General features: G+C 43.2%; 3 protein-coding genes across 6 annotated transcripts; 1 reads left to right on the top strand and 2 right to left on the bottom strand.

Annotated features, from left to right (window-relative positions):
• Positions 1–755: 755 nt before the first annotated feature.
• On the top strand, positions 756–19752 carry Nasp (Nuclear autoantigenic sperm protein). Its single transcript, XM_031976840.2, has 3 exons — positions 756–1006; positions 17563–18297; positions 18649–19752. Exons 2-3 carry the CDS (start codon positions 17563–17565, stop codon positions 19303–19305), a joined length of 1392 nt encoding a protein of 463 aa, XP_031832700.1. The 5' UTR covers positions 756–1006; the 3' UTR covers positions 19306–19752.
• Positions 1930–15100, bottom strand: LOC116427012 (uncharacterized). 2 transcript variants are annotated; one of them, XM_031976841.2, is made up of 5 exons: positions 14912–15100; positions 11713–11931; positions 5417–5524; positions 4693–4830; positions 1930–3891 (listed from the first exon to the last, which is right to left on the bottom strand). In XM_031976841.2, the coding sequence occupies exons 1-5, from the start codon at positions 14988–14990 to the stop codon at positions 3632–3634; spliced, it is 804 nt and encodes a 267-aa protein (XP_031832701.1). In that variant the 5' UTR covers positions 14991–15100; the 3' UTR covers positions 1930–3631. The 2 variants fall into 2 exon arrangements, with proteins under 2 accessions (XP_031832701.1, XP_031832702.1); XM_031976842.2 differs by lacking the exon at positions 14912–15100 and having other exon boundaries at positions 11730–11870.
• A 38-nt stretch (positions 19753–19790) lies between the features above and the next one.
• Positions 19791–25045, bottom strand: rempA (intraflagellar transport protein rempA). 3 transcript variants are annotated; one of them, XM_031976838.2, is made up of 6 exons: positions 24947–25045; positions 24036–24453; positions 23647–23965; positions 23339–23555; positions 20297–23267; positions 19791–20206 (listed from the first exon to the last, which is right to left on the bottom strand). In XM_031976838.2, exons 1-6 carry the CDS (start codon positions 24978–24980, stop codon positions 19894–19896), a joined length of 4272 nt encoding a protein of 1423 aa, XP_031832698.1. In that variant the 5' UTR covers positions 24981–25045; the 3' UTR covers positions 19791–19893. The 3 variants fall into 3 exon arrangements, with proteins under 3 accessions (XP_031832698.1, XP_031832699.1, XP_031832697.1); XM_031976839.2 differs by having other exon boundaries at positions 24036–24309; positions 24947–25026; XM_031976837.2 differs by lacking the exon at positions 24947–25045 and having other exon boundaries at positions 24036–24798.
• Positions 25046–25407: the final 362 nt, after the last annotated feature.

The following is a 25407-nucleotide window of genomic DNA, read 5'->3' as shown; positions in this document are numbered from 1 at the left end:
TTTGATTATTTTTTTGAATTTATATTGTTTTAGCTTTAAATACGTTACAGGACGCAACAAGCAACAGGCTGTGATATGCATTCTCTTGTATGCAAGATGTTATCGAATATTTCTAATGTTCATTGTTGATTTTTGTTCCATCGATTCCCGAAATACTTAATAATTGATATGTAATGGATTATTACTCACTTTCAATCGATAAGCCATCAAATTTCTTAAAAGAATCAGGACACTATAGATCAAATTGGACACAATGCGATTTCCAACGAACTGTGGGAAGCTGCGCATAAATTCAAAAAGATTTCAGTGCGCAGATTGCGAATATCGAAATATATCGATTTACCAAACTGTCAAACATACTATTTTATAATTATTTTTTGGCGTCTCTGTACTTATACCATGCACACTCTATTGCTTCTAATATAATAATAGTATGTTTCAAAATACGCGAAATTTATTTATACTACATTTCATATTCTACTGAACTAGTTCGATATATCGAACTAATACTAGTGCATCAGAATGCTTAGGGTCTATTGAAAACAGAAACATTGACACGCAAGACTTCAATTGTTAAAAACTCATCGTTGAACGTATTGACAAACAATTCAATTTTAAATGAAGTTTGGGTATATACATTGCTATAATAAATGATTTAGTTTAAATGGTTATATTTCGAAGACAAACCTATCCCGCCTTAAGGCGAGAAATGGCGGCAAAACGAGGGCGCATGCGCACGAAATGTTTCGTTCACATCGATGCGTCCGCCTCGTTTCTGTGTGCTTGACGCTCGCACAAGTGTACGCGTGCCGGTAATAAACCGTTGTTTGGCATAACGGTCGTTCCATTCGATCTTCCTCGCTCTTTATATATAAATTTTACGTTCTAACTATTAAATCAAACATCGTGTGGAACGAGATTACCTGTACGAAACTCTAAGGAAACAGTGAAAGTGTGTCTATCGTTAAGAAAGCGTCAAACCCCCAGTAAATCCAACAAATTCAAGGTAAGAACATGCATTATCTTGAGATATCTTGTACAGCATTGTTCTCTTTAACTGTAACATCGTGCAGTGAACGGTATTAGTTGGAGTAACGACGTTAAGGAACCATACACGTTAACAGGTTCAGAAAATAAAATTACTTTCTGTTCGAATGGTTTTAACGGACAATAGTGGCCGTAACGCGTGGTTTATTTTTGTACGTACATTCTCGAATTCCGATCGGTTCACACTTGTACTACCTTTGTTGTTTACCACTACAAAAAATATAATCTGTTTGAATCCATGAGGAGACGTGACGTGTTAGTACATGCATGTGTATAGAATGTTATTGAACACAGTGTATAGCGTGTCCCGCGTTACATACACACTTAGAACGACTGGTCACGTGTTCAAGTGTTCGTCGTATCGCAGGAATCGTTGTGTGCGTGTACTTCCCCACCGAGGATCCATATTTTTGTGAAATCTGTTTAACAAACATAACCTCCAATTGATAAAGAATTATACTACATTCTATAACCTCAATTGTCGAGTTCTGTCGGGGTTTCATTAAATTATTCACGATAAAGTCCGTTTCGTTTCACCATTTTATTTTCACGGTTCAGTATATTTAGAATGCGAGGGGAATTCTGTATAAACGTGAATCAGATCGAAGACCGAGCCATTTTGTATGTCAAGAACTATTTTTGTAGAATGACCAAAACATTAGCAATATAACTCGGGACTCGGGTTATTCTTGAAACAAAACGATAAATCCGTGCTATATATGCTACCATTCTGTTGCAGCAATTTTCAAGGTTTTTGCATAAGTGATTGTTCTGTAAAAAGCTTGCTTTCAGATATAGTAGTTTTGCAAACAAGATAAATTAAAGCATCCAGTCATCCTACATTATAATGTTTGTACGATTGCATACAGGAGAAGTGAAAAGTCAAGGGTATCAGTGTTATTTATATGTAGCTTATTCTTTATATTGCATTTATGATACATTAATTCTGATATAACAAATAACAAGGGTCAGGTAAAAAATATGACAAGAAAATATTATCAGAAAAATGCGTTTCGTTTAAATAAACACCCAGAGCAAAGTTTTGAGAGTGCATACATACTTTTTTTTCTTGTTTTTTGCTGTCCTATTGAACCAACAAAACTCGTGCTCTGGGCATAGTGGACACTCCCAACGGGAGCATCTCTGTTCTCCTTAAATCTTAATGGACGAATTGCAATTCACAATCCTTCGTACATGATATATTTTTTTGTTGGCATAAGTCCTCTTTTTTTTGCTGTAACAAGTCGTAGCAAAAGCTAAATTTTTCTTGCAGACACGCTTATCGTTGCTTATATTGGCTCGAACAAGTTTAACGCTATACTATGCGTGTTACAAACATGCTTATCTCTCTAATTATAAGGCGATCGAATTACACTATAGGCAACTATATCGTATTATGCTCTGTATTGAAACTTCTCAAGCAAAATTTCAACAAATATCCCATCGGCTTCTATAAACTGTGTGAAAATAGCTCGATGCTCAAACCAGTGTGTTCTTGTGGGAACTTAACAAGATATCTGTTGCAACTTTATAAAAAAATATGTCGCGGGAGATTGGTAAAAACGTGTGTCTAAATAGACAGACTATACGGTTTCACATTAATTGACTAATCCAAGTGCAAACCAAAACTGAGGTAAACGTACACTGTTCTGCACTGTTCTAGGTATCTTAACATAACGCTTCTTCAGTCCACAAAGCTTTTTTTTTTCTCCTACTCACTGTCTCGTAATCATGCATCTGTATATAATTTTACTTTTGTAGTAAAGATCCATATGGAAGGACGATCATCGGAGTCGAGCTTGAAAACGCAACAGTAGACAAAAAGAAAAGAAAACTGTAGCTACACGACCGACTCAAAATTGCGAGAATCTAGTACCCGAAAAATCTGTCTACACGGAATCCTCCTCAAGCGATCCTCCTCCTCGTATGGCTCTTTACTCAACCGTTTATGTTTCCCGTGTCGGAGACTATGTATTACTTGGTAAATCGTACAAAACATTGCATTCAGAGTGATGGACAAAAATTGTACTCGTTACTTGCCGTGCCTTACACGAGCCTCCCCAGGTAGGTGTTCGGTAAAGGTCGACAAATAAAATACTTAACGCGCATCACCTGCCGGTGTGCGCGGATACGCGTGCTCTCACGCCTTCGAGGTGGTCGGTTTCAGTAGTGATTTCGATTCTGAAAAAATACTCTCAAAATTTGTTTCAATGCCTGACCCTATTTTCACGCTACTTTCCTGGAGCACCGGAGACACAGTTCCCAGAGGGTTACGCCTAAACTTTCACCGTTCACCTGCTATAATTAACTACGATTATTCAGCCCCTTTCGTCAGGTCCCCGTTTTTTTTCCGCAGTCTCCGAGCGTGATCGATCACCTGCCGGCAATCAGAAAAATTTCCCCCGTGATCGCCCGGCTGATCCGCGTTAAATCTAGAACAAACAGTCGGTGACCCATTTCCCGTCCGTGAAAACGTTTCTCGCGTCCTCTTCCGCGGTTAAAGCGCATCGAGAGGGTCGTCGACATCGAAACACACTATCGTTACTCTTGGAAACGACCTTTAGACCTCGAAGGCCTCCCACTGCTACGCTATCATAGCTGCGATGGGGCTGAAACGCATTATCTTGCTGAGCAATATCCACGCCACCGAGGCAAGGGTGCAGAGCGTGACCCCGCCCCATCCGAAGTCCATGCTCCACGAGCTGCTGAAACGTCTCGCCTTCAGGAGATTGCGCGGAGCCGGTCCACCGATCACTCCATCCTCCGGCCCATCCAGTATTCTCCCACCGCGGTCCTGGGCCCTCTTGAAATGAATTATCGTCAGGGTGAACAGTGCGAACGTGGCTGCAACAATTGCTCCCTGTTAGACGCGTTCGTCAAAGGAGGTCCTAGGAACGAGTCAATCCTTGGGAGCTAATCTCAATCATTCCGTTCATGTAATATAAATATCATTTTTCAAGTAGAAAGGCTAATTTTTTTTTAACACTCATGGATTTGTATAATTTCAAGGTGGGACAGTCTTTATCGTAGACAGTACGAGCTTCCAAAGTTTGGCCCTTCGTGTCCTCGAAAATCCTCTGTAATCGTAGCATTAACGCCAGAGGATTCGAACGCGAAGAGAAACCTTGGGCAACGTTTTATCAGCGATAAGAGAAGTGTTTGCCTTTTGCGACGCGGCCAGTGGGAACCGCGAGCGCGAAGAGCCGTTAAGGAAACACCGTTCCCCGTTTGTAAGAAGTTATCGAAATCCTATTGACTCATTCCAATTGAATCTGAAACGAGTTCGCGTCGAGTTACGATTGGATGGAATATTCAACAGGGAAATGTAAATCGGACACTCGCGGCTATATTGATCCGGACCTTGTCCGCGGAAACATAAACATTCGGACATTTTTCCACGGATCCGTTCGGCTGAGAGAATTTCCGTCGGGTTCATCGAGTCGCGACATCATAACAGTATTCAGGCTCGCTCGCTGGGACAAACCGCTTATTTCGCGGTCGACTTCGCGAGCGCTTAGAAATCCTTGCGGTCGCCGAGCTTGCCGGCCGTAACCGCAACACGCTGGCGAACTTCGGTTAACGCAATTATCCGGGGTATCGTGCCGATCGTTTTTTATCTCCCCGATCGATCCCCGTTCGACTCACCCGCCAGAAGGTACATCACGCCCGTGACGAGTACCGCGGATATTTGATGCCTGCACAATCCAAAAAATCCAATGAGAACCGCGGTGCCCAGGATAATCAGGCAAACTAGGGAACAGGAGATACTCAAATTCTGCATCCCTGCAAGCAAACGAGACCCATCGTGAATAAAACCATCCACGAATGATTGGAGAGTCTTAACCCTTCGCACTCGAAAGCTTTTCAACGGAACTGTTCAACATTTTGCGACGAGACTTGTACCATGTTTGAAACTTAAGAATTCACGCTTAAATTAAGAAACAGAATTATTTTATTTCTGTATTTTAAATAGTGATTCATTATAAATAATCAATATTATACGTTATAATTTTCTTTTATCGAATCAAATGATAGAATCGCCCTCGAGTGCAAAGGGTTAACACGTTGACTGCCATAATAGTGTTCACCTATCATATAGCAAAGATAAATGGAAGCAATAACTAATTAGTATCACGATTCTCGCATCTACTATTTATTTATCAACGTTATTAAACCTTTCTACTCGACCTCAAACGTGTTGAGTGTCGAAACGAAAGATATCCGCTGAGACGACATGGAATCTCGTGCATAGAAGAACGATTCATCAGAAATCATCGCGCAGGATTTCACTCTGTATCACTGACGTGAAAACCCGGCGCGAAATCGATGGTGCATGAGTGAGAAGAAGGAGGATGTCGATCATACTCACGGTTTTGCCAGGCGGCACGGATCTCCTCGTGAGCTTCGTCGGGCGTCAAGTAGTTAATGCACCTCTCTTGCGGGAAACCTACCTGACCCAGTAGTCGTATTTCGTCCTCTGAAACGACCAGAAGTGAGAAAGAAACGGTGGGTAGCCTCGTCGCGTTCCCGCGCGCCGCCTTCTGCCGCGAAGCAGAAATCCCACGATACTCCCTCCCGTTTCCCGACGTTCTTGTCTGACTCTTAATTAAACGATCTCCGTAGAATATTTCTCCATGATGAAAGAAGAATTACGAGCGTTCGGTCTGCCGTAAAATCCGACCGCGTTATCGCAATCGAAAATGAGAAATTCCTGTTGAATTTTTTCCCGTCGGCCCGTTCCGCCCGTTTCGCGTTCGAATGAAAAAAAAAGAAACTGGTGGGAGTGAGGCGGGGGGAGGTTCGTAATTATCCGAGAAATGATTCGGTGAAATTATGAATGGTTCGTTGGTTTGTTTCAAACGAATATTCTAATTGAAATTCCATGTCGAAACTGGAACTCCGGAGGGGACAAGAATATTGCGACCTAGACGCGCGTGGAAATTTCGATCGGTCTGTTTCCTTGAGAATTCTATTGTTTCTAAATTTCTCTATAGGAATTGCCACGCGTGATCGACACCGATGCATTTGACTTAAAATGTTGGCGAGCAACTGCGCCATTTAGTAACACTTCGTCTTAGAAAAAATATAAAGTAGAAAGTTACAAGTATACACCCAGAGAAAAATCAGAAATTTTCACTTAATAATTATCAACAAAAAAATTCCCGACAATTATCTATCAAATTATCAATGAAAGAAGTTTGTCTATATTTAGGACGTCTCTCGGTGATGTCCCTCTTAATTTTTCTCCCCTGTGTTTCACATCTGACCGATCGGTTGGCGACGATCGGGCGGATTAACTCGGTGATCGCGTAATTCCTCGGCCGTGAGATCCGATATCGGATAATCGGTACATTTGTAGTAGTGGGACGTAAACTTGAAACGCGGATTTCCGTGAAATGTCAGGAAGAGGCGCGCTCGGGGGCCGCAACTCTCCGAGGCCGCGGAAACTTCGGGGATCGAACAATAATAAATCCCGACGCAGAAATAGATCGCGACCCAAGTTCACTGGGTCTAGGTTATTCTCCTCGAAACCCGCGCTCGTTACCGGCTCGAATAACGCGCTCCGCTGCTTGCGATAATTAAAGATGGACCAGTCGTTAACGGTTGTCAAACCCAGCGATCGATCGACGCGCATCGAGTCGCGGTTTACTCGCGAACGATCGAACGATTCTTCCATTTTGATGCTTCTCGAAGCGGCGAAGCATCTGTAAAGTGGTTCCCGAGGACTCAATGAATTTGTTGCCGACCCGTTGGTCGAAACGATCAGTTTCCGAACTCATTAACGTTTAACGTTGGAACTAACGAGCAATTAAATCGGCTGACTTGTGTTTCCGAATAGAAATTGCAAGATCTCCTATTCATCGACTTGTATTTCAGAATATTCGTTATGAAATGGATGTCTTTAATAAGTTGTTAATGTACTGTTTTATATTTCTAATTATTATAAAAGGCGTTTAAGATAGTTCATTTCGATTTATCCGGCAATTAGAGTATCAATTATCATCCCGATAGATCGACGTTACACGGGACGATCCCCGCGAATTGGTTTAATCGAATTCGAGCGAAATAACCGGGAAATTAGGATCTCTTCAACGGGAGATCGAGCACCCGCCGGCTTTCTAAAGTTGCAGATTAATATTTCCTTTTTACACGGTGCATCGCGCGCCGTCCGATGACTATATTAATCCTGGAACTCGTTTACAGTTACACGACGGCGCGGTGGAACACGATTGAGATGTAAATTATAAGCTCGCAGGGGGAACCGGTCTGTCGTCAGAAAATTGCTTCGGGATTTATGTGTTTAGAACTATTGGCTGATTTTCATGGAAAGGTCGAGCAGCCTCGGGCCACACGTGTGCCTACAGTCGGTGCCTGTACACGGCAATATCTCGTGCTTGGCGTGACCGGGTGCCATCAGACGGAAGTTTCCGAAAAACGAGGGAAATGAACAAACGATTCGTGTACGCGCGCGTGACTGGCTCCTCAAACGTTTCCGAAGGTCAGGATAAACAGCCATTCTATAAATTGACGCGAGTTGCGTGAACCCTGAAAGCTTCGGCGCAATGGGTATAACTTTCCTCTGCACCCACGAACACCTCTCCGACACTTACGAACACCGCAAACTTTAACCCCTCGCGGATCAAGCGTTATCAAGTATTCAAAGCTTACGTCACAGCTAGCAAAATTATATATCTAACTCTAAATCTTTAGAAAACAAAGCATCCACATACCGATCTCTCGTCGTCTGAACGATTAAATCATTTATTTACAATCTTTCACTCTAGAAAATAAAGTTAAATGTCGCTAATATATACAAGAATCTTAGCAAACCTACGTTCCACAGATTTCATCGTCGAATAACATTCTCCTACGCTACGAAAATTCCTTCTACCCGAGTCTTCTGTTCTTCTTGAGTTTTCCGAAGATCGTAGATCACGTTTTCCGAAACGTTTCACTAGAACAGGTCCATTAATGTCCAGGAAGGCTCGGACAACCGTAGAAATCCTTTGAAATGGTAGGAACATTGATTCTACCCTCGCGTTCTACGGGATTCTTTCTTAGTGTTTTTTCACGAGGTGGAATAAAGAAGTTTTACGATCTTCCGACTTGGTAATCCACGGCGAAATTCGTTCGGAAACGGGACTGAATGCGAACGGAAACGGAAGTTCGAGACGGTGGTCGCCAGGTTTGTCTCTGGTCCTCGGTGAAGTGAAGAAATCAAAGGAACACGGTACAATCGAAGCGTGATTGCACCGCCCACGCGTGCAGAGGCGCGTTCTTTCGTGGGCAGCGAGGTTCAACTTTCGGAGTTTTCTCGATTAACGGTACGGGGGGACGGTTCCGTTGTTCGCGACGATTCGAGTTTCCGACGTCGCTACTCGCGAGGAGACGACTCGTCGACCGGAATATCGCGGTTAACGAGAACACTTCGCCGACGTTAACGAACCGATATTCCTCGAACGCGAAACTAATCGAGCCGCTCGTTACCGACGCGCGCGGCTACAAATTGATAATCCGGTTATCGATTATGCTGGCTGGATCGCTGGGAGACGGAACGTCTAATTATTCATTCTTTCCACGGCCGACTTCATTCGTCGATCGCGCGACAAGTGTGTATTCATCCTGAATTTTCCAAAATTCAGTATGTATAGGAACTTGATCAATTCAATCGATAACGTTTCGACAAGCTCCGCTTTGATTCTATTTGTAGAACGGATTGAGATTCATCAATTGTTCCGTCGTTAACAATTTAACACGTTGACTGCCGCACGATTTTATAAAGCAAATACGTAAAATGGAAGAATACGATGTTCAATCGTTTGATCGAATTACAGTGTTGCTACTGCGCGTTGATCTAGCTGAATGTCATTAGGTAGCATTGTTTATAATGTAGAAATGTCAAATAATCATTTAATTGGACTATAGTAATTCCATTTCGTTGGGGGTCGCAGATAATCTTCAATTATTCAATGTTCATTTTAGTACTATATCTGCAACTGGATATTATTATATCTTATGAAAATCTATGTGATTTGCTTAAAATAAAATCTTAGTGACCAGGACAAAGTGCTCTAAATTTGCCTGGCAGTGAACGGGTTAATCTTCCCTTGGGAACTATGAAAATATTTTATCTTCGATCGTATATATCGGCTCGACATCGTAAAAGAATATTCCGTTGTAACTAAGTTAATTAGCTAAACGTCTTATAGCCTGCGTGTGACACGCAGGCTATATTTCTCCGGACGGACGGTATTTTCGTCGAAGACACACCCTTTCTCGTATTTTTCCGCGACCTGCTTCCTTTCCCGCCGCTTGCTTTGCGGGAACGACGAGGAAAGGCGCAATTTTCCGGTGTTTCCCGTGGATTTCCCGAGATCGCGGCAGCCGGTGCCGCTCTCGCGAGCCGGGAAACGCGGATGCGTGGCGGGCGGCCGCGAGAAACAACCGTCGAAGCGTCGGAAACGCGGCTCGTGTCTTCGCGCGTTAAACATGAAACCCGGTGATTCTCGTGTTTTAACACTAAAACTGCTAGACAGATTAAAATGACTCATTCCTAGCTTCTTCTTGCAATTATTAAAAAGATAACGGATGTTTCTCTGAGAAGTTCTTAATTTCTCTAGATGTTTGTCTGAGATATTATTAGTTTCTCTAGATGTTTCTCTGAGAAATTATTAGTTTCTCTAAATGTTTCTCTGAGAAGTTCTTAATTTCCCTAAATGTTTCTCCGAGGAATTATTAGCTTCTCTAGATGTATTTCTGAGAAAGTCTTAATTTCTTTAGATGTTTCTCTGAGAAATTATTAAAGAAATTGATTTAGCTGAATCGTAAATCAACTAAAGTCTCAGTAGATAAATTCTTGGAGTTTCTATAGAATTTTAAAAAGTCTAACTGCTCGGTAATTTTAGTGTTAACACCAGAATTTCTAGCGTTTTGTATATTACTTATTCTCTCGTGAGAAAGGCAAACAGTATTAGAATGAATAATTAATGATTTGTCACCACAGTTCTGAAGTTATTATCAAGTTACTTATGCGACTAAATAATTTCCATTGCAATTGCTTTCAAGCAATCTGGAAGCTCCGGTCATCGGTGACCACCGCGGCGGCCCTCGTATTTTAAGGTAATGAAAGAAACGGGTGACGGGGTGCGTTGATTAACGGCGTTCGCCGTAATTAAGTGTGAATAACGCCCCGTCCCTTTCGCGTTCGGCATTCATAAACGCGCCTGTCCTCCAGCATTTTGTTAATTCCCGCGGAAAGGACATATTCGTGCAATTAACAGCTGGAAATTAACGCGGCGGGTAACAAGCAGCGGCGTGTTCGTCATTAAAACTGTTCCTTGACGGAGAAAACGCGAAACGCGCGTTGCTGCGCGATCTTCCGTGCGACGAAGCTTGAGCGGTATCCGTGAACATCCGGCAGCGAGATCAAATCGTATGAATTTAGACTCGTTTTCTTTATTCGACGTGTTCCACGGCGATGAATTCGTAACAAGAAAATTCCTCTCTTACACTTTTCATTCTAAATTGTATTTTATCAACGGTAACCTTAAAATTCCACTGTGAATCTATTTCACCAAATTAATACAAATAGTAACATGAATAATACCAGAAAAAAATTGCAAATATAATTTTACCAGACGTTTCACCGGTGAAACACGATTTGCTTCTATTTCGTTTTCTCGATAGCTTCTGCTGTAACGCGCATTATTAACCGGCGATTGTTGCGACCGAGAAACGGGAAGAAAGTTTCGATCGGATAAGTAACCGGTAATTCCCGTGGGTTCCTCTTTAAACCGTCCCACGAAAGGCGAAAGTGATTGGCACGAACTTCCCGCGAAGGAACCATCCGAGATGTTCACGGTCACGGCATGCCGACGGCAGACAGCGCGGTGTTTCAGATCGTAATCGACTGATCGATACCTTGGTCAGAGTCAAGGTGGTACCCGCATATAGAACGGTATTCGTCGTCGCGTCGATATATACCTACGTGCATGCCAGTGCGATTGCGGGAAAGAAATATCATTGAAAGCTCGCACGAGATATCAATTTCCCGTGAATACTATCGATGACTATCTTCCGCTCTAACAACGCGAAACACTCTCAACCTTTCTCTTATCCCCGCGAAATGCAGAAAGTCCGGGAAACATCTAATTTCAATGAGAATACCGAACTACTCATCATCGGTACGTTAGAACGACATACAACGAAGATAAGAAACTCATAAAACATAACCGAGAGAGACGACGTTGCCCCGAGGCTAATATAAGAGATCCTCGCGATAAGAGTGACATATAACGTCGGAGATAAAAAGATTCAATTCCAAAGAAACCGGATTACCCATCGGATTACCCGACGACATCGTGTAATACAAGCGGCAGAAAGTCGGCGTTTCTAGGGCAATGCAATTTAACACGTTGACTGCCAAGTAAACACTCGTCGAAGCTCCTATGAGGTTGAAACAGTTTTCTTAACAAAGCAGAAGCTAAGTCAACACTCCACAACGATTTATCTTTCTTATATCTTGTAAATCCAACGAAATTCGGTTGAACACATCGCCAAGAAACTGAATATTTAACTTTCTTTAAGAAGCAATCACCGAAATTCGGGTGACAGCAGTCAAAGTGTTAAAAACGGTCCTGCGTAGACCTTCGTCGAGCCACTCACCCGTTAGGGACACGCACATGATCCAAATCCCGCCGTACATGGGGACGAGGAAGGTCGGTCGTCTTCCAGGATGATGGTTCCTGTGCGTCTGGTCCACCATCGCCACCTGCCCGTCCAAGTACCACGTGAGAGTCACGTTCGCTAGGGTCAGAGTCGTCTTATCCCAGCTGACCTCCTCCCAATGGTCCGACATGATTGCTCCGCACATCAGGCCAGTCGCTGGAACAGAAACGGACCGATCCTCCTTGGGAAAACTGGCGTTATTACGTGGCGCGTCTATATCTCGCGGCTCGTCGATCTCGTCAGCCCCTTTGTGTCCAAGTGTCCTCGTTATTTTAAAAGTCCGCGGGAGACTCGATCGACCCTCCGGCGATATGCACGGATAATGGAACGGTGTCGGAGGAGTTATAGAGTCCTCGGGCCAGCCTCCTTTTCACGGATTGTTCGAGGGCCGGACACTCTCGCCGGCAGATCTTGCCCGCGGAAACTCGAAGGAGCTCGCCGAAATTATCCCATGACCGAACTGTCTTCGTATGTCTTCGAGAAATCCGTGGAAACACTGCGATTCGAGGATTCCGCGCGTTGTCTCGGATCTCGCGACGTTTATGCTCCTTTTCGCGCGACTAACATGATTCGCTTGGGATTCGTTTGCGTAGGATTCGAGACGCGTGGGAGGGTGAATTCGGTGCTCTCATTTTTCAGAGGGTAGATGAAACTGCTGTGGCGCCTCGTTTACCCTTTGACTCGGAAGCTTCCCTCTGGGAATGACCGACATTTTCCGATGAGACGTGGACAATTTTTCGAAACTAATTCCACGGTAATTTGTAGATACGTTAGGGGATGGAACTATCTTTCAATGTTTCACGTAGCGACGCTTTCTAGGAAGTTTAATATTAAATATTAAATACTGAACTTTAACCCTTTGCACTCGAAAGTTTCTCACTAAAAATATTCAACATTCTCCGATGAGATACATATATAAATTAAGAACGAAAGTTATTTTGTTTCAATATTTCACATATTGATGCATCATACGAAGTTCAATATTACATATAAGACTTTATAATTTTGCAAATCAAATCAAGCGGTGACTGAGAGTGCAAAGAATTTATTAATACTATGTCAGATGAAGTGACGGATCCACTGACTGCCATCAACGAATCATTCTTACGATCATACTCGATCGCCTACAAACTAATTCTACTTCCTCACTTCGAGACATACGAATAATGTGCTTCGAATCATTCCCCTCTCCACGTCTCTAGACTCTTGAAACGGATAATCGAAGTTCCACTACTTTGCCAATAAAAAGAGAACTCTTTTCTATCTACTGGGGAATGACGCAAACCGCTCGTTAGCATTGCCAACAGGATCTAATCACTGGGGAGAAATGAAACGGCAAGCCCGAGCGTCTCGCCAGCCGCGCGTCTGACCATGCACCGGTTTATACTACTAGGCCATTAACTGAACCGGGACGTCCCTCCACGAGTTATTTCTCCGACGAATTAATTCCGTTGCCCGTGTTGTTTCGGGCCAGCTTACGGACTGTAGGATTAAAAGAAAAGATTCTTCTGTAACGCAGTTCGCGAACGACCGCGATAAACGAGATTCCTCCGTTTAATGTTTCCCCCGGGAGCGTTCCTGCCAGAGGGTGGGTTTCGCGAGCGTCACGGGCAGACGGTCCGCGTGTCCTCGGGACGTTTTATCGCGATGGCTGTCGATCGCGGGAGAGCCCTCGAGCGCGCCCGTTTCGAGTGACCATATTCCACCGGTGAAAAAGTGCGCGATGCGGCGAGTTCAACCGGTGGTTGCTGACCGTGTTGAACCCCCGGGTCGGAGGCGACGCTAATGAGCTTTCCGCGGCGTCGACGAGCGCGGCTCGCGAAGACTTAGAAGAGAACGATGGAGATCTCCGCGGGAGGCGATCGAAAGTGGCGCGGCGCGACGCGACGCAAGCAAACGCTGTCGTCCTCCACGTTTTTATGGATCGTGTAGGATTGTTTGCGTTTAGATGGCTCGATTAGCTGGAAACGCGCTACGAAGGTTGCTGGATTCAAGACCGTACCAAGGATAGATCTTATCCTCGCGCGGCTAGGATTAGACAGGATATTACTGACGGTAATGATCGGGTCTTCGCGTGAATCCAGTTCCCTTTGTCGCTGGAACTAGATATTACTTCGACGGTTTTCGAATGTTTTGAACGTTGTGTTTGATAGAGCGGTTTTGATTTGGATGAATAATAGAGTTTGTGGTTTAACGATAATGTAAGGAGGATTGAGTTTTGTTGAGTTCAGAAGGGTATGTACTGAATGAGGATTCTAGAAGTGGTGGATGTTCACGAGATAGCATCAGCGAATGATTGACGATGTTGCTACTTGCTCCACAAAGTGCATCGATGTCCACGTGCTCCCCGAGGCATCGATCGCGGGCTATCATTCGCCGTGTGGATGATTGGAATAGGAAATTAATCAGCATACCAATCGGAATGCGCATCGATTGTCCATTAATACGGTTACGCGGAGGTTCGCGCGGTTAAAGATCTGTATCCGTTGACACCGTCCCCTCGCCCGACGCGCGATCGATTCGTCTATCAACCGCATCGAATGTAAATCAATTCTTTTTTCAAAACACTTCGGAGAACAACATCGCGGAAGATTTTCCCGATCAGCTGATCGCGAAGCAAACAACAGTGCGTCTATGAAGCGACTCGAGCAAACCGATCCGGAAACGATCTCTCCACCGTTCCCAAAAGAAACACTGAACCCAGTCCATCGTCGTCCATTGCGTAACGCTGCCTACAAACCTAACACCGGTTGAACAACATCCACGTACAATCACGTCCATGAAAAACATCTTGAAAATGCACCGCTGGTTCTCCGGCAGTTGCTCCAAGTTTTCGAACTTCTTCGAGCGTGCGAAAAGTGGGAAGCTGATCCGTCGCGATCAGCTGATCGAGAAACGACCGCACATGTACGAAAGCCGAAACGCGACGGAAATGTAGGCCCGCCTGCGTGGTTCAGCGTGCACGGCGAGAAGCGCGGATGACAGTCAAATCATCCGTCCGTCGTTCGTTACGTAAGATTGCCTCCGGGCCGATCGGAAAGCCGGTTGACAGCCAAAACAAAAACACGGAGAAACGCAGCGAACGGCTAGGAAGCGTGCGACGAGCAGGCGTGTTGCGTGTGTCCCCAGGATTTACCTGCGAAAGTCAGAGCCAGCGTGCCGACGAGGAAAACGAGACGTGGACCAGGGGCCCTGGGTACACGGGTTGGCTCCATCCGTGCAGGTGGTGCCCAGGGCGACCGCTGGCAACCCACTGAGAAACCCGCACACCGCACCGACAGCCGCCAGTTACGCACTGACCGATCGACACCCCCCGGAGACTCTGTTTTCGGCGACTCTCTCTCCGGCAACGACGAGGGGGGCGAAACACGACCACCACGCCATCTCCGTTCTGCGTCGAAGCGCACGAAAATCGACCGACGTGTACCACCCAACAGGCTACCACCCCACCCGGATGCTGCGGAACAACCCGTTCCTGCTCCTTCGCAGCCGTTCCCACACCCCGTCTCGTTCCTTCCACCCTTTCGACCCGTTCCCGCCCTCCGCCGCGTCGGTCTTCTCGTCTCGGGTTATCGTCTCGGCTTGCCCTTTGCCCGAACAGTCCGGTAGCCGCTACTTTCTTTCGAAATGATCAGACCCCATCGACTTCCTAACCCTCCAACCGCTGCGATCGCTGGCATTGCAGGCTACGAGGATCCTCTTCAGTGCACCATTGCGGTCGGCCTGGCGCAACCACGCTTCACTTCGACTTCTGCAAAGGGTATCGGTGATTCTGTATAGATCGCGACTGTAGGTCTTGCAAGTTCGTATTGTGGGGATTGGTTCTCGGGGAGTCTCGCGTGGTGCAGTAAACAACTGAAGCACTGACGGTTTTCATGATGAAAGAGGTTATTCGGAGTCGCGATGCTGCAACTATGAGACTCGCTGACTCATGCTGTTCACTTAGTGACTCGGAGAATGTTCGTGCGATTTTCGGGGCGCCTTTATTTTGGCAACCGCCCTTATATGCTTCATCCCGTTCGTCGCTCTCGCTGTTTCTTTCTCGCACTTTTCCAAATCTCACGCAACTTAGCGATACACAGGCCCATGCGTTCGAAACATCTGACCCAGTTCACTTCAGGAAGTCCTATAGTATTTCATCTTTTTAGTAAGGTGGAAACTAAATTGGCGTAGTCTTCATCGTAGAAGTTTGGTATTCAGGTCCTAAGGATTTGAACTTGAGGACCTTAACGAGGATCTGGGTTTGAAAGATTTTGGGTCACCGAAGGTCCTAGGTCTGAGGATCCTAGAACCTGCGGGAAGTACTCTTAATCGCGTTGGCTGCTAGGTACACTTTAGGAAGACACTTATGCTCAGACTAAACACTCTCGCTAGACTTTAATCCCACTTGGTCCCTGTAGCTTCGGAGAAAAGTGGCAGTTAACTAGCTTTCGATTTTTGTTTGCGCAGTGTCCGCATTCTGTCCCGCATCCCTTGACACCCTGCGATCGCGAGGTATAATCTGACAGGGATAATCATTTGATTATACGAAACCAGCGTCCCCCGAGTTCGCCGTGTAATCCGATCTCCTGAGGCTAGATCCTCTAACGAGCTCCAGCAGTTTGCTAAATCAGTTTCGGCGTAGCGAGCCGTATTGCAGTTAGGACACAATGATGCATTCTCCGGGCCACCCTGACGCATTTGTTTCGCTGCGGACGCATTGGCCAGATGTTCGTTGCGCGACGTTGTTGGAAGATTACAACTGATTGCAACGAATGACCCGGCTGTTCGATGACCGCCGAATTCCCTCGGGATTCCGTGCGCCCCGGGATTTTATTGAATCAGTGTTAACGTTTCGTTCGCCGATGCTGCCGGGTATTGCGTTATATTCTATGCGGGTGGAAAGCGTGACTGGAATGTACTATTCATGTATTAATTGCGTCACGATATTAAAACGCTGGCCATTGTTGTGGGTAATTGATCAGAGGCATATAGCGCGCCCTCGATATTATATGCCGTTGGCGTGGGTTTAGCGGAGAATATATAACTAGGGTGAATCGCTTTCCTTCGAATCAATGGTGTATAATATTATCCTCGCCTGTCAACCTGTACAAGCCAAATTTAGCCTAATAGTCTTCTAAACAAATCACGTCATTTACGTACAGCCTTATGTTTCGAGTATATTAACCCTTAGCACTCCAGGTTGTTTTACAATCAATCAGTAACTGCTACTAATTTTTATAGTATTCCTAGCGAAAATGAGAAATATAACATTTCTTCGATCTTTTACTTTCCATCTTAGTACAAAATTCGGATGCGTGGAAAATCGAATAATTTTAGGGTGGTTTCTTTAAGATTCATTGAAATATTTAATATTATAACTGGTGCAATATTGAAGCCTACAGAGTTCAAAGAGTTAATTTCAGTATGTTTCCAGATATAATTTTATCAAACTTGCTACTTCGTATTATCTGTCACTGAAAATTAAAGAGAAATAAAATTAAAAATGGCATTAATTAAAATTAACCCTTAACGAAGCAATGCCATATAAACATGACACTTTTTTTACTGAGTCCAATACTGCGTATATGGCAGCGGAACTCATTCTATAGTTTTTATCATTGTTACTGTTGTAATATTTACAATTGATACGTTAAGTATCGTCACTTCTGTGAATTCTCCGCTTATCTACATTACGGTATTTTTTGACGGTGAACTTGAAATGAATCCGATCCGCAAGCTCTCATAGCGATGGGGAGCAAGACAACACAGAGGTCCGCGTAACGAAAACACGTTCCCGCGTTGCAGATGGCTGACGTCGCCGAGAATGCAGCGTTCACCGACCCGGCAACTGCGATCTCCCACGGGAAACGGCACTTGTTAGTGCGGGATTACACCATGGCTGTGGCCGCGTTGGCGCAAGCCTGCCAGCTGCTGGCCGAAAAGCACGGGGACACCGCGGACGAGCTGGGCGAGCCTTATCTCCTCTACGGTCGCGCCCTTCTCGGTTTGGCCAGAGAGGAAGCCGGAGTGTTGGGTGGCGCGGTGCCAGGATCAGAGGAAGCGGAGGAGGACGAGGACGAAGATGAAGAGGAGGCCGAGGACGAGAAGCTGAGTAACGTGGACGAGAAAGACGAAGAGGAGGACGACGACGCTGGTGCTGCCGAGGGAAAAGAGCAAGAGGAGGCCAAGCCAGAGAAATCGAAACCGGAGGAATCCGCGAAAGCGGAAGAACCAAAGAAAACAGACACAGAGGAAGTAACTAAGCCAGAATCGGAGAAAAAGGAGGAGAAGGCAGAGGCCAGTGGCGAGAAACAGGAACCGGAGAAGTCGGATTCGAATAAGACCGACGACAGCAAAGCCACGGAACAGAAGCAAAAGGAAGAGGAAGAGAAGCCTGCGGCTGGCTCTAGTAAAGAGACGAATCACGCCAATGGACCATCCAGTTCTAGCGAACAGAATGGTGATGTGAAGAAGAACGCGGAGGATGATTCCGAGGACATTGGGAAGGAGGATGAAGAAGATGAAGTTAATAATTTACAGGTATAGTTTTATTTAGTATTAAGACGATTGGTAGTTTAGTCAGAATTTAGTTAACACGTTGAACGCCGCATGATTTCATGGTACAAAATACTTGAAATGGAAAAAATATAATATTGAAACATTTGATTGAATTGCATTGTTATTATTGCAGGTTCATCTAGCTGAATGTCACCATATTAGTTAGCATTATTTATAATGTAGAAATGTTTTCAAATAATCATGGTTTAACCGAGTGAACTATAGTAATTCGATTTGGTTGGGGGTCACCGGTGAGCCCCATGGCATTCAACGTGTTAATTGTATGCTATTTGGTATGGTAAATTAACAATGGAATGGTTGTGTTAATTGTAGGTAGCCTGGGAGGTCCTGGAGTTAGCGAAGCTGGTGTTACTGAAGCGAGGGGAGCCCGGTTGGAAGCTTCTAGCTGATGCTTATCGGCTTTTAGGGGAAGTAGCCATGGAAGGAGGGAACTTCCAAGGTGCTCTGAACGATCTGCACAAGTGTCTGGAGCTTCTGCAACAGATTGAGCCACGGGAACCGAGGGCGATAGCGGAGATCCATTATCAGCTCGCGCTGGCTCATTCCCTGGGCAACGAGTTCGATTCTAGCATAGACGAATTCAACAAAGCCACAGAGCTGTTAGAGGCACGCATCAAAGAGCTGGAAGAGATGAAAGAACCACCGAAAACCGAGGATTCCTTCTACACCGTCGAGGGAGAGATCCAGGAGCTGAAAGAACTGCTGCCGGAGATCAGGGAAAAGATCTCCGACATGAAAGATTTCAAGCAGGACGCTTGCAAACTGGTGATAGAGCGTATTAAAATTAAAGTTGCTGGCGGATGTTCGAATGGAGCCGGTCCAAGCGGTAGTGATTCAGGTTCCACGCCAAAAATTCAAAAGCCGGCGAGTGATATATCGCACCTGGTGCGCAAGAAGCGGAAAGCCGATGAACCGGAAACGGAGACCGCGTCGCCGTGCAAAAAGCCAACGCCGGAAAAAGCCGTTTGAAGACTGGTTCGGTGCATTTTGGAACACTCTTGATCGTTACTTTGTTTCGAGGGGTGATCTACTAAAAACTGTACCACTCTGAAAATTTGAAGAGTTGGACCAAGATAGGGTTAAAATGCTGCATTCAGCGCGAAAGAACGATTCGATCATGTGAAAGATATTTTAACGCAAAGTAGACTGGAATCGCTCTCAGACTTTTCGTTCCTTTCTTTTTTATTCGATGATTATACTCACCATTGTGTTTTACTTTATCCTTTTCATTAATGCCTGTTTATTTATTTTACCTAATAAGTGTCTCGACAGTGAAGACAAGCTATGAATTACTGTCCAAATGGAATTAAACTCTTATCTTTCTTAGGATTTCAATATCAAGGAGTAAGGTTGTTCTTGTATAAATCTGATTAATAAACGTTAAATGATGATTTTTTCTAAATGTTCAGAAAAGAGTCTCGTCACTTTTGTTTTTGCATTACCAAGTCATCCTTACTATATTTTTCTTTCGCTTACATGATTAAAAGCATAATCTATTAAGACGTCTATCACAATTATGGACGGATCGTTGTTTAAAATTGAAACAAGATACATGTATTATTCCCCTAAAAGTTCCTCGATGTCCTCCTCCTTGTCAGAGCTCTCCTGTCGTTGAACCTTCATTTTGTAACCAAGTGCCTCTAACACGCTCACATTATAATAATAATTTAAGTTAATTCCAGGTACTAAACGTTTTAATTCCTCTACAGTGGCACGTGCTTTGTCAGTGTCGCCTATGTTGATATAGTGCTGGGTAATAGTGGCGAACAAATCACCACGTCTCACGGACTGCTCCAGATCGGAACCTTGAGAATCTAGTAAATGACGCACCTGTTGCATTGCAGTCGCCGTGTCGCCTCTGTCAAATAACCTACAACATTTTATACTGTGCACTTGGGGATTCTACTAAACAGTCAAGGAAAGGTATATAAATTTCATTATTAGAACATGCATAACTAACTTTTTGATATCCACATAACGCCTAATCGTCGCTACTCTGTTGTTCACAAGGTCAACAGCTCTTTTATGGATATTTGGATCCCTCGGTGTTGTCACTTTTGCAAGACATCTGCTGGCCTGATTCAAAGCATCCAGAGCCTTCTCGTAATTTTGAAATTCATCTATCTCCACTTGGGCGCAAGCGACGTAGAAGTTAGCCAATAAGTCCATCGCTTTCCCTTTAGAGTAAAAGTTGATTATATTTTTCAGTATTTCCGGTTGATTCTGCCAATCCAATGACTGCAGATAATTGCCAGCCATGATGTAGATTTCCCTTTGCCTAGAAACTTGGGCGAAGAAGCATATCTTCTCTGTGTCGCCAGATTTCAGTAAAGCCTTCATCGCTCTCAATTTATTGCCAGCTTGAGTGAATTTCTTAGTAGCCAAGTGGTAATTCCCTTGCTCGAAAGCGGTTTCACCTATTCTTTCCAATATAGAAATACGAATCTTCTCGCGTTCTGCATCGTTATCAATCTTATCTAACGTCATTTTCTCTGCTAAATCCTCGGTCAATAATATATTGTGTTGTTGCATTAATTCCAAAGCCTCGATGTACTTCCTTCCTGTTGCAAGCAGATCCACCGCTTTTTCAATTTGATCATTTTGTACGAAATATTCAGCACATTTCAATATTAGGGCAGGGTCTGAGTCTGCATTAACATCCATGATGATAAGCTGTAAAGCACTGTACTGTTTAGTTTTAAATGCAATATCCAGAGCCTTGTGCAGCAAACCAGCTTTATGAAACAATAAAACTGCTTTATCTGGCTGATCGTTGTCTTCATAATATTTCGCAACATCTATCTGTGACTGTCGTGGTGCCAATACAGCCAGGGGCCATAGTTCTTCGTACATATCATGCTCCTTGCACAATCGAATAGCGTTTGTATAAGCCTTAGCAATAGTATAAAAATGAATGGCTTGTGTTACATTATTATTTGATTCATAGTGTGCTGCTAAGTGATACGCAGAAGCAGCGTGATTAGTTCGTGACACTAATTCACTGACTTCTTCCTCTCTGCCAAAATAACAAAGTAGCCTCGTCATTGCTAAAGTATTCTTGGCTTGTTCGTACAAACGCAAAGCTCCTTCCATATCACCTGTTGATTCTATATACTGTGCATGCCAGTTTTTTATTTCTGTGTCATCAGAATTGTTCAAATATGTTAGAAGCTCTCTAGGTCTCACCAATAGCATCCTTGGTACCTCAAACCTGTGACAATCTGCTTTAGTGTACATTTCAATAGCTCCTGAAATGTTCCCTTCTTGCTCAAGAGCTTTTGCATAATTATAACAACTGGTTTTTTCACAGATTTTATTTTCGTTACTCGATAACTCTATAGCTTCTTTGAATTTGTTGCGGGCTTGAAGAAGCTTGCCCAAGAGGTCTAGCCTCTTCGCTTCACGAAAAAGGTGTTCAGCGTCATTGTAAAGACCTAATTCTACAGCTAGTATTCCAACCTTAGCTTCTAAATTTAAGTTATCACTCTGCATTGCTTCCCTAAGGGCTCTAGCTGCTCTAGCCTGCTTCATATGACCTAAACATAAAAGGGCCATGTTTAGTTGCTTCGTTTTTACACACATTCTTGCCAGACTCTTCCAGATGCCTTCATTCTTAATAGATTTAATTGCTTTGAAAGCTTCATCCATATTCGCGATGCTAATGTAGAAGCTAAAATCCAATACAGCTTTCTTCGTGATGGAATCACATGAACTTAATTCTTCGAAGTCCCTCATAAGCAGTTTTTGAACTTTACTACTCCTCTCCGCCGACTTCTCGGAATTCAAAATGATTATATGCGGAGTGTGAACACCTAACACTCTACAATTATCGTCTTTTATTGGCTTTATGTCTTGGACTACAATTCCATGATCCGACGTCGCAAACATTGACACCAAAACTACGGTAGATTTGCAGACGTCGAATTCATTTTCACCGGTTTGTTTGGACGCTTGTTTAGAATCTCTTGTCTCTAGTCGTTGAGCACGGCACACCAGAAGTCTAGGATCTTCAACGTCCCAGCAGTGTGCAGTGACTAATCTTCCTCTACACTTTACGGCCAGAGCAGTATCATCTTCATCAATGTCGTAGGACTCGGCAAAATCAAACTCGTGTATTTGATCGCTTTCGATATCCCACACGTATAAAATGGAACTAGGCATCAAATTTGCCATGGCAACTGTAATAGACACGCAACGACAGTCGGCATTGCACGTAGCCTCAATGATTTCAGCGAAATCACTGATGGCTTCGTAGGTAGCCATTGCTCTAGTGTGCAATTTTGCCTCCCTTTTACTCAAATCCCAGATTTTTAATATACCATTTAGTGATGCGACCGTTAAATACTGCCCTGTCAAATCCATAGTAATCGGTTCACCTTCTTCTGGTAATGTGGGCAACATCTGAATAATTGTACCTTCCATTGATCTCAACTGTATAACTACAGGGGTTAAAATAATCAAAGAATGGTCACAGATTAACAGCTTTTCTGTGTCACAATTGAAGCTTGTAATCCAAGTGGCATTTAAGGAATTTTCTTTGTGAATCCTATAAACTGAAATGTGTCTACCAGAGGAGACTGCGATATACTCTTTGTTAACAGCAACAAGCTGTACTTGAATATCTGTTTTTAATGTATAAGTCAAGTTTTCAATCTCTATCAAAATCTGAGTAGGACTAATTTGACTGGCACAAACGCCGTCATTATATACGGCACACATTGGTTGTTGGTGCAATATGAATACGTTAGTGATACAATTGACTGCTAAAAGCGGGCTTCTCAAGAAGAGCGCACCCCATGTAAGTTGCTTCACTGTACCATGGATGCTACATGTTTCTGGTACACTTGGCCAAGCATTTTCATCACTGTCCATTTCGATTTTACGTTTCCAGAAATAAATTGTTCCCAAATTTGTTCCAGCAACCAAAGTACCTACCAATTATAAATAATATATTGCCTAATACTTGCTTTAGCTTGTACATAAAATTAAATACTGATAGTACCATTTGTTTTACAGAAAGATATGCTGGTGCAGACTTCTTGAGGAGTAGCTATGTTGCCCGTGGATAAATCTGGTGGACTCAATACATAAGTATCTCCAGTATGCAGATCCCAACAACGAACGCCTAAATCTCCTGTCAGAATTGCTAAAGTATTTCCACCAGCCCAACACAATGCTGGACTTACTCTTGATATATCACATCTACTGCTAAGTTTCACCTGTCAAGAAGATACACATGTCATTGTGTGATATGTAAAATAAAATGTAACGGACTTTTAAATAAATAAATAAAAAAAATTCTGCTCCTACATTTGTTAATTCCGTGAGTCGTCCAGTGATAGGATCAGTCTGAAAATGTCCTATATTCAATCCTTCTGTCATAATAATAACAGAATCTCTGGTCTGATGATGCAACATAAACTGCAATGCAGCATCATTTGTATTGAGAACTTCAGTACATTGTCCTTGATTATCAATGAAATATATTACTCCACTTGTAGTACCAAGATAAAAAGCATGATTATCCCTTTGATTTAAAATGGATGTTGGTGCTGCAGTTCTAGGACGCCAAGAGCTGAACATATCTAAAGCTCTTTCATCTCCTGCAACTGCAGCTTTAGCTAATCCACTGAAAAATAATTATATTACTTAATTCCATCCTCATAAATGAATCTAAGAGTACAGTATTCCATAGAGACCTTATATCGATTGCAGGTTTTGATGGAATAGTCTTAAAAACTATTTGTGCAAATGCATCCTTTAACTCGTGGTGAAACATCATTAATAATTGACTTCTGGAGTCTATTTTCCATCCAACTATAGATCCACCTGTATCTGCAGAGACTAATCTTCCACCATGTTGACTCCATTGTAAAATATTGATAGGATCACGATGCGGAGTAACTATTACATTGAATTCTATGCTACCGGTATCACCAGGCCATATCCTTAATTCCCCGCTTTCCCATCCTGCTGCAAGCCATCGTCTTTCAGGATGCCATCCAAGTGCAGTCACCTGAGCCACAGAGTGTCTCGGAGATTCTACATCTTGAACAGGTTCTCCTTGATCATCGTAAATTGTAACAAAACCACCCTTATCCTGAGAATATGCAGCTACTGCTAGTAAAGGATAATTCGAGTGCCAAATCGCATGAGTACTTATTGAAGCTGTCTCAGGATTTTGAACACGAGTATCAAAATATAATGACATGATTCTTTTATTTTCTCTATCTTTAGTGACACTTTCAAATTGTCATACAAAGAATCCTATAGTTCCTTAGATAAAAACCTTAAGCAAACAGTCACTAATTCAATGAAAAATAATTAATTCATATAATAGTCGAGTACGTGAGTTTATCTAACTTTAATTCCATTATAAATTTAATATCCAATACAAAATATTATTAAAAGTACACGTTCATTCATATTAGACACTTCACAACTTGGTTTACATATTCGTTGCCATAGTAATGTTGAATAACCGCTAAATGCTCAGAAAGTTAATGGTGGCACCATCTAACGGCGAACATGAGTATTACACAAATAAAAAAATCAAAATACTCCAAAACCAGGGGCTCAAAATTAACGCTGTCCGTCCCAAATTCCTTACAAAGATCCTCAGCATCGACATGGTGCGAAAACATCACACATTTACTGCAATTAACGAATTTTTACAAAAATCCGATTTCTGGACACGGCGACACTATAGCCATCTAGCGGTAAAACTCAGGAACTAAAATATTCTCTCTCTCGCTCCCACCACCAAAAAGAAAACTATCTTTCCTTATCTTACACATGGGAAACATTAAGGCAAACAGTAACCCAATAAACTCGCTAATAACTAATTAATTACCGGCCAAATCTAAGAACGATTATTATTGAAATATTATTAAAGATGCTCTCGAACTTCCAGAATTATGAAAGATCACTAATTAGAGCTGTAAAACCACAAAATTAATGTTTCATTAGAGACCTGTCTCAAAACATTAGACTTTGCTGAGACAAGGGTTTACAGAATTTTAAATAAATAATTAACTTTAAACGAAATCTTTAAAAAACTGAAACTGGGAA

Source organism: Nomia melanderi, chromosome 14, assembly GCF_051020985.1.
Source record: "Nomia melanderi isolate GNS246 chromosome 14, iyNomMela1, whole genome shotgun sequence".
Lineage (NCBI taxonomy): Eukaryota > Metazoa > Arthropoda > Insecta > Hymenoptera > Halictidae > Nomia > Nomia melanderi.
The sequence above is the reverse complement of the archived record's forward strand: the minus strand, read 5'-3'. Positions and strand labels throughout refer to the sequence as shown.